General features: G+C 41.7%; 1 protein-coding gene across 2 annotated transcripts in view; it reads left to right on the forward strand.

Moving 5' to 3' along the window:
• The window catches only part of c19h12orf56 (chromosome 19 C12orf56 homolog), an 82,708-nt gene extending 74,715 nt beyond the window's left edge, over positions 1-7,993 (forward strand). For both annotated transcript variants that reach the window (XM_043709959.1, XM_043709960.1), the window contains one exon: positions 5,667-7,993. In XM_043709959.1, the coding sequence (XP_043565894.1) occupies positions 5,667-5,784 (118 nt within the window). In that variant the 3' untranslated portion in view covers positions 5,785-7,993. The remainder of the gene's footprint in view (positions 1-5,666) is intronic.
• Positions 7,994-9,886: the final 1,893 nt, after the last annotated feature.

Genomic DNA, 9,886 nt, shown 5'->3' on the forward strand with positions numbered 1-9,886 from the left:
TCCAGAATCTGGTTTCCAGCATCTGCAGTCATTGTTTTTACCTGCACTGTTTAGAAACCTAGTGGCCATTAGTTGCATCAAAATCAATATTTGTTGGAACATAAATCTATTGGCAATAACTCAAAGGATTGAGTATTCATAAATGGTCATGGCAAGATTCAGAATCCAACTGTAAAGACAAATGTTTCATAGGTATCATCATAGGTATATAGGTATTTTGTCTCATTGACAGCCACGAGGGCCCAGAAGACTGGAGGTTGGCTGATGTGGTGCCACTATTTAGGAAAGGGTGTAAGGAACAGCCCTGGAGCTATAGACTGGTGAGTCATATGTCAGTGGCAGGTATCTTGTTGGAGTGGATTCAAAGAGACAGGATTTACATGCATTTGGAAAGGCCAGGACTGATTAGGGATAGTCAACATGGCTTTGTGTGTGGGACATCATGTCTCAGTAACTTGATTGAGTTTTTTGAAAAGTTGACAAAGAAGGTAGAGTGGTAGATGTTGTCTATATGGACTTCAGCAAAGCGTTGGACACGGTTCTGAATAGTAGACTGGTTCGTAAAGTTAGATCACATGGGATCTGGGGGAGCTAGCTAATTGAATACAAAATTGGCTTGAAGATAGGAGACAGAGGATTGTGGTAGAGAGTTGCTTTTCAGATTGGAGGCTGGGACTAGTGGTGTGCCACATGGATCAGTGCTGGGTCCACTGTTTTTCATCATTAATGTAAATAATTTGGATATGAAAATAGGAGGAATAATTAGTAAATTTGCAGAATTACAAAATAGGTGGTGTAGTGCACAGTGAAGAAGATTATCCTAGAGTGCCACAGGACTTTGATCAGATAGGCCACTGGGCTGAGGAGTGGCAGGTGGAGTTTAATTTAGATAAATGTGAGGTGTTGCATTTTGGTAAGACAAATCAGGGCAGAACTTATATAATTAATGGCAGGGCACTGGGGAATATTGCCAAACAGAGACCTGGGAGTGCAGGTGCATTGTTCCTTGAAAGTTGAGTGTAGACAGGGTGGTGAAGAACACGTTTGGTACCCTTGCCTTCATTGGCAATGAGTGTAGGAGTTGGGATGTCATGTTGTGCCTGTATTAAGACATTGTTGAGGCCACTTATCAAATGTACAATTGTGTACAATTCTTGTCGCCCTTTTATAGGACGAATCTTGTTAAACTTGAGAGGATGCAGAAAAGATTTACAAAGCTGTTGCTAGGGTTGGAGGGTTTGAGTTATAGGGAGAGGCTGGAGAGGCTGAATAGGCTGGGGCATCTTTCCTTGGAACATAGGAGTCTGAGGGGTGACCTTATAGAAGTTTATAAAATCATGAGGGGCATGGATAAGGTGAATACCTATGGTCTTTTTCTTTGGGTGGGGGCAGCCAAAGCTAGAGGGCATAGGTTTAAGGTGAGAGTGGAAAGATTTAAAAGGGACCTGAGGGGTAACTTTTTCATGCAGAGGGTGGTACGTGTATGGAATGAGCTGCCAGACGGAGTGGTGAAGACTGGTACAATTGCAACTTTCAAAAGGCATCTGGATGGGCATATAAATAGGAAGGGTTTGGAGGGATATGGGCCAAATGCTGGCAAATGGGACGAGATCAGATTGAGATGTCTGGTCGGTGCGGACGAGTTAGCTGGAAGGGTATGTCTCCATGCTTTAAGACTAGGTAGATGCATTTAAGGAGCCAGGACAGACAGGCATATGGGGGAGATGGGAAAAGAGGATGCTATTAAAGCGCTAAATATGGATTGTCAAATTTAGCTTCTGTTATCTGAATGTTACACCTGAGACCTCTAATGAACCAAAATGGTTATTTAAAAGGAAGACACGGAGACAAAAAGTTGATACAATTCTCACCTGGGCCCAGATTCAGGCAAGAATTATGAGACCCTTATGGAATAATTGAAACTGTGCGCGCTCAAATTGGTTTCCTTTAATCGAAAGACATCAAAACCAATTTGAGTTAGTGTCAGGAAATTCACGTCTCCTCTTGTTTAATTCATGTGTTTTGATAATTTCACATTTTGGGAGATGGAAGCCTCATCCGCTGGTTAGCCACCTTGGGAAGGCGATGGTCGTGCACTCCAGAATACAAACTGAACTAAATTTCAACAGTTGCCTCTGAGTTGCAGGGCAGAGCAAAGGAGAAAATGAATTTGTGAGAACAAGAGCTGGAACTGTCCCCTGTTTGTTTCTCTCTGTGCCCCTGAAAACAGAGAAAATAAATTGGAGAATCAATCATTGATCTCAAAGATATATAATTCGGGTTAGGGCTGGGATGATGCAAGCTGCTGATTAATCAATCGTGGGCTAAGGTTAAGAATCTAACACCTCAGAACTCAAAGGACTTTTTAACTACACAACCTTTATCCTCCCTTTGTGTACCACACTCCCGTTTTAAACTTTTTAACTTGTGTTTGTATGCGGGTTGAAGCTCACATTTTTATTATGATTGGTGGGGGGAAAGGAGTTAGTCATAAAGTTCCTTTATCTTTCAATCAGGACACTCTTTGTAATTGGCTCCTTCATTTTCTAGCAAAGCACATTTTGATCGAATTGCGATAGCTACGTGCAAAAAAAAACCTCATTATGGTTGACTGTGAGGGGAATAAAAATAGGAAGGGACAATTTCCCATTCCTCAACTACTCATCAAAATTTGTTACATTGATAGATTTAGATGTGGAAAGATGGGAAGAGATTGAGGGGAGCAAAATACTGGTATAGAATGGTTCTGCTGACGATATGCAAGTACGTCTGTCGGAGAAATTAGCCCAATAAATCAGAGATCACAAAACACAGATCGAAGTGAAACTAACAAACAGTTTCTTAGTAGGCAATATTGTGGAAGAGAAATAGACTAAGCTGAAACAGCACAGACAGTCTGTCCAGGTAGCCGAAAACTCTCTTCCTCGAGCTGAGAATTAAGCCAGGTTTTATAGGAATCTTGTACAAGGAGGTTAATTAAAATGGGGAAAAATACAATGTATATGAAAATTAAGTAAACCAGTTACAGTGGTGAAAATTGAAAAACAGTTCTCGGAAGAATGTCCTGATTGTTGATATAATGTAACATCCTGGCAGCATCAATGAGTTCTTAATGGGATCGGGAGATTCTAGCTCTCTTTGCAGGTAGGTAAGAATGTCTCTTTTGAAACAAATTTAAAAATCACACATTTCATCAGGAAGGAGCAGCGGTCCGAAAGCTAGTGCTTCCAATTAAACCTGTTGGACTATAACCTGATGTTGTGTGATTTTTAACTATGTATACCCCAGTCCAACACCAGCATCTCCAAATCTTTTGAAACAGTAAGGTGTTTCCATTGTTTCTCTCCTGTGAGCAAGGTATTCTGGTGCCTCTCTGTCTGACCTGTCCTTTGTGTGGCTTTAGTATCACTGGGTTATGAGACTGCCCTCAGGGCTTTGGGACAGCTGTGTTGACCGTGTCCAGGAAGCTTATTGTTAGTTTGTCTTGGGAAGTGTATTCCCTTGTCTCCGAGTGACTATGGTCATGTTTGGTTTCTCTTGTCAGCCAGGTTGGTCAATATTGAGGCATTCTGGGTGTTTCTTGTATGGTTTGGTCAGGTTTGATTTTCTGTGTTCTGTGTGGGCATGCTATGGGTAGGCAGGGTGGCAGATCTTTTCCATAATGTCCTTTGTAAAATTATTGCATAGAATGTGATGTTCTTGACAAACTGGCAGATTATGCTGGAGATCACAGCGGGTCAGGCAGCATTCATGGAGAGAGAGCAAGTTAACGTTTCGAGTCTAGATGACTCTTCATCAAAACAGATTCGTTTGTTGATGTATTATCTCAACTCATTGAAGAAAATAAATTATTTACCTAGGAAACAGTACATTTTATTGAACATGTTTTTTTTAATCCACCTTTCCACCTCTGACCTTAGAGACAGTGATTAATAGTGTTTCCCTGCACAGTGACAGCTCTGTAGCACTCCACCTAATTGTACCTGCACAGATTGTCTCAAGCTTCTGGCTATACAGGATATTACAGTCAATGCTCTTGTCAGTTTCATCCATAATCCACACAGATGCACCTTCTGGCTGATTATTTCCTGCACTGTTTCTCCCCGTCCAGTTCCTGAGTTCAGAATACGCTGGAGTCATTAAAGTGTCGCAAGAAAAATTTAGAACAAGGGTATCACTTGCAGAACCAGGAATTATCGTTCATCTTAATCATCCTCAGGAAGGTTCTGAACCACAGCATGGTGAACATCCCCCTACCCTGTGCAGTTGGGCGGGTGGCAAGTTCAGGATTTTAACACAGCAATGGTTGAAAGAATCCCAAGTTGCATTTTTAAAGCACTTAGGGATGTTCCAAGGTGTTTCACAGGAGGGTCATCAAAATGTGTCACTGGGTTGAATCTTACCAGAAATCAACTAAGAGTCTGTTTTGTTGGGATTCACAGAGGTATCTTCTCCATGAGGCCTAGTGAGTTTTCTCACGTGATTTGTAACAAAATTGCCTCAGTAACACCATTACTTCACAGTATTCAAACACCAGAGACAGTTTGCTTCTCTTTCATGTCTATGATTTGATGTAACGGTTTCTTCCGATTCCTGAACTTGAGAGTTTAATAGTTTTTGTGTTGATTAGTCATAAAACTGAGCTTAAACTTTCTTAATTTCTCTACAGCCTTCAAAGCTCTATTTGAACACTCTTCATCTGGAACTTTCAAATCAAACCATTAGACTGAGGGAATCTACTTAACTATTCTTAGCCAAATCCATCAGGACGAAGTTAAAAATCACACAACAATAGGTTTATTTGGAAATATAAGCTTTTAGAGTGCTGCTCCTTTGTCAGGTAGCTTTGTCCACCCCAATCCAACACCAGCATCTCCATATCATGTCCATCAGGAGACATTGCTTCTTCCATCTATGTTCAACCAGCATTTAGTCAAAGTAAAATCAAAAGCTTTCCAAGCTTTGGATGTTTCCCCTAAGTAAAACAAAAATCAATTCCCGATCCTTCTAACTGGAAGCAAGCTAATCTCTTCAATATTTACTCTGACCACTCATAAAACTCCCACTGCAAAAGAATTCCCATCGCCACTCCAGGAAGTCTCTCCCTTTCATACTCTTTATTTTAAATAAAAACAATGGCTCCAAAAATACTGACATTGACCAAAACCCAGATGCCACTAATTCAAAATCCAATTCTAAAGTAAATGATTTTAAAATACATTTAAATCTCTCACCTTACATCACAGCAAGTGTAATTTTGTACATGTATGAATTTTTAATATATATGTATTATGTCTAAATCAGGACTTCAGTTCTGGTCTACTTCCTATTGGAAAGATGTTGTGAAACTTGAAAGGGTTCAGAAAAGATTTACCACGGGGCGACGTTTTCATGCAGAGGGTGGTACGTGTATGGAATGAGCTGCCAGAGGAAGTGGTGGAGGCTGGTACAATTACAACATTTAAAAGGCATCTGGATGGGTATATGAATAGGAAGGGTTTGGAGGGATATGGGCAGGGTGCTGCCAGGTGGGACTAGATTGGGCTGGGATGTCTGGTCGGCATGGACCGAAGGGTCTGTTTCCATGCTGTACATCTCTATTACTCTATCTGTAATTGTAATGTTCTAATGACTGTTACCCTTTTCCTTCACCTCTTTGTGTATAGGTACTACATTCAAACTGCCACAGTGGAAGCAATGCTCCCAGTCCATTATGCTGTCGCCCAGCCTACGATTCGTCTCCTACGCCAAGTACTTAGCTTCGTCCTCCACAAGCTGATCTAATTTTTCAAGAGGATTAAGCTGCAGTTAGTAATGAGTATCAGATTCTAATGAAATGGATGTTAGTGTAAATATTCACACAAGTACTTACCTACTGGATTTATGGAAACCAATAACAGTTTGAAATCTATCCCTATCCTTACATTGAGTCTTACATAAAACTATAATTGAAACTTTGAATGATAAAAAAAGTGTACTTTATAAAATAAATAAGCTTATAATTTTTCACTGTTAACTTGGGGGGGCTGGTTGCAAATATTGAACTTCAGTTAATGGATAACTATATTTTTATGTTATCTTAATTCACATAGAAAGGTATTTTTAAAATTAAACATGTTGGAAGTCTTGCTAGATTAAAGAAGCTTATTTTTATGTTTTCTGAAATGAATATGCAGTTTGTAAGTCAGAGCTTAAAAAGAAACTGCATTTGATCATAGAGATTGGATGGTTTGCCACAAACATGTTCTCAGTGTGAGAATGTCAATGTTAACCAGGCCATCAAAGGATAGGAACACAAGTAATTGGAGCAGGAATAGGTCTGAGGCCCCTCAAACCTGCTCCACTATTCAGAAGGATTATGGCTGATCCTCAACCTCACCCTTGACTTTATAATATCCAAATTTATATTGATCTCTGTCTGGAACGTACTCAGCAACTGATCTCCCAGGAGTGGAGAATATCCTATGGTGCACCACCCTCCTGAGTAAAGGAACCTCTCCCCAATTTGATTGGAAATGGCCCACTGTTTATCCTGATCCAATCACCTTCGTTCTCCATTGCACAGGTGAGGGAAACAGCTTCTCAGCTTCTACTCTGTCAAGCTGAAGAATTTAATGGTGCAGAAATCTGAGTGTATCCACTCCAAGTGATGCTGATTTCATCATGTACATGTTTCAAAATGAGATCACCATTCATTCCTTGAAACTCCAGAGAGTATAAGCCTATATTAAAAAAAAAGCAGAACGAGCTGGTTCCCAACAAGAACAGTGAGAATGTGGGCTGGCAGTCAGTCTAAATGTTAATTGCTTTGGAAAAGGAGATCATTCAACCTCTTAAACCTGTTCCGCCATTCTGTCAGATTAAGGCTGCCTCAGTTCCATAATGCTTCATACAGTAGCCTAAGAAAAATCTACTGATTTCAATTTGTTCTAGAAATCTCAAGCCTGCAACATGACACAGTTTGCCTCTATTTGTTCTCTGTCCAGGCACCATGCCTAAGAGAGTGGTAGAGATCGTGGACTTGCATTTGATTTTGATATATGTATTGCAGTGGCCTACCTTTCCCTTCTGCAGGATGGCTGACCAGGAAACTCTCCTGCTTTCAGCTGCCACTGTCGGGTGCATTGGAAGGGCTTTTGCAGGTTGGCAATCAACCTGTCAGGTTGTGTTCTGAGCTCACCTCCCTTGGCCATCAACATCAGTAGTGAGGCTCAAACCTGGACCTTCAGGCTCAGGGGCAGAGACACTTCCTGATGGACCATGGGACCGCTCTAACCCATTAACCAGCCAGACTTTGGACTTCCTGCCAGTGAAGAAAGATGCAGAAATGCCAGCAGGCAGGAGGGAAGCACTGTTACCAAGAATAATTTCATCTGGTCACATTTGTTACTCGCACACGTTACACAGCATAGCAATGGACAAGTCCAGGAAGGCCGGTATCATATAGATTTGATCCTGGAGGTTTTTGGGAGCAAAGAAAATGTTGGATAAATAGTCCTTCAAAAAGGAGAAAGATTTGCTCGAACAAACCGCTTAGGAGTGAAGCTTAACCCTAGGAATACAATATTAGTGAAGCTGTCCATTCAGTTGTTGTCTAGGAAACTCACTTTAAGTTAATATTCCATTGCTGGAGGAACGTTGGAGAGACACAATGGTGCTAAGCTAAAGATCAGTAAGATCTTGAGTTTCTGCTTAAAAGGGACTACTGGTCTTATCATTGACCTCCACAAGGTGTCTTGTATAGATTCTAGTTGAGCACAGGACTTGCTTAGCTGTCACACACCCATGGTTGAAGCATCAATTTACCAGACTACAGAGCAATGGTTATCATATGGACAAGAGCTGCCACTGCCTGTAACCCAATATAAATCACTGCCTCAGAGATAAGCAAAATACACAGGTTTACATGGTGGAATGTCCTTTTACTGATTGTATAGGGCTTTTGTATATCTTTTTATCTTACTAAAACAGTTGCATTTTTGTTTACATATTTATGTATTTGTCAATGTAAAAGTAAATATTTTTAAATGAAAATATTGTCTGTAAATGTTATTTCATTGCAAAAAAGATGGTGCAAAAACTGGTTCATTTACAGAGTCGTAGAGATGTACAGCACGGAAACAGACCCTTTGGCCCAACTCATCCATGCCAACCAGATATCCTAACCTAATCCAGTCCTATTTGCCAGCACTTGGCCCATATCCCTCTAAATCGTTCCTATTCATATACCCATCCAGATGCCTTTTAAATGCTGCAATTGTGTTTGCCTCCACCACTTCCTCTGGGCAGCTCATTACATACACGTACCACCCTCTGTGTGAAAACGTTGCACCTTAGATCCCTTTCATATCTTTCCCCTCTCACCCAAAACCTATGCCCTCTAGTTCTGGATTCCCTTACCCCAGGGAAAACACCTTGCCTATTTATCCTATACATGCCCCTCATGATTTTATAAACCTCTATAAAGTCACCACTCAGCCTCCGAACACTCCAGGGAAAACAGCCACAGCCTATTCAGCCTCTCCCTAAAGCTCAAATCCTCCAACATCTTTGTAAACCTTTGTTTGTTTTTGTGTTAAATGCTTCACTGTGTTTAGTTGTTTGTGATCTTGAGCCATAATACAACCTTTTCCTGATAATATCACTCACCTCTGTGTGAAAACTTGAACTATCTGATCATCTGAATTCAGCAATTTGAAGAATGTGTGAATAATTATCAGTAATGGACACTATTTGTCCCATTGAGCCTGCTTTTGTCATTCTGGAAAGAAAGAGAATATCTTTTACAGTCAACAAAAACAAATTGGTGAAGAAATTCAGCAGGTCTGGCAGCTTCTGTGGAGAGAGAGCGAGAGAGACACAGAGTTTATGTTTCAAGTCCAATGACCCTTCTTCAAACCTGGCCTCATTAGACTCAAACCATGAACTCTGTTTTCCCTGTATAGATACTACCAGACCTACTGAGTCTTTACGACAATTTCTGTTTCTGTTTCAGATTTCCAGTGTCTGCAGTTCTTTGTTTTATTCCTTACAAGTAAACTATACCCAGCTCTGAATTATAAGACTGCAGAAAGAATATTAATCTATTGTGCACTATGCATCATTGATGCTGGTTAATAAAAGCCAAAGGCTTATGAAACATTATTGTCCACAACCCCGCACCGCCCGCTTCTACCTCCTGCCCAAAATCCACAAAACCTGACTGCCCCGGCCGACCCATTGTCTCCGCCTGCTCCTGCCCCACCGAATTCATCTCCGCATACCTTGACACCGTCCTGTCCCCCTTAGTCCAAGAACTCCCCACCTACGTTCGGGACACCACCCATGCCCTCCACCTGCTCCATGATTTTCACTTCCCCAGCCCCCAACGCCTTATTTTCACCATGGACAACCAGTCCCTGTACACCTCCATCCCCCATCACGAAGGACTCAAAGCCCTCCGCTTCTTCCTTTCCCGCCGTACCGACCAGTACCCTTCCACAGACACCCTCCTTCGACTGACTGAACTGGTCCTCACCCTGAACAACTTCTCTTTCCAATCCTCCCACTTCCTCCAAACGAAAGGAGTAGCCATGGGCACCCGCATAGGCCCCAGCTATGCCTGCCTCTTCGTAACCCTCCTTCGACTGACTGAACTGGTCCTCACCCTGAACAACTTATCTTTCCAATCCTCCCACTTCCTCCAAACGAAAGGAGTAGCCATGGGCACCCGCATAGGCCCCAGCTATGCCTGCCTCTTCGTAACCCTCCTTCGACTGACTGAACTGGTCCTCACCCTGAACAACTTATCTTTCCAATCCTCCCACTTCCTCCAAACGAAAGGAGTAGCCATGGGCACCCGCATAGGCCCAAGCTATGCCTGCCTCTTCGGAGGATATGTGGAACA

The sequence above is a fragment of the Chiloscyllium plagiosum genome, chromosome 19 (assembly GCF_004010195.1).
Source record: "Chiloscyllium plagiosum isolate BGI_BamShark_2017 chromosome 19, ASM401019v2, whole genome shotgun sequence".
Classification (NCBI taxonomy): Eukaryota; Metazoa; Chordata; class Chondrichthyes; order Orectolobiformes; family Hemiscylliidae; genus Chiloscyllium; species Chiloscyllium plagiosum.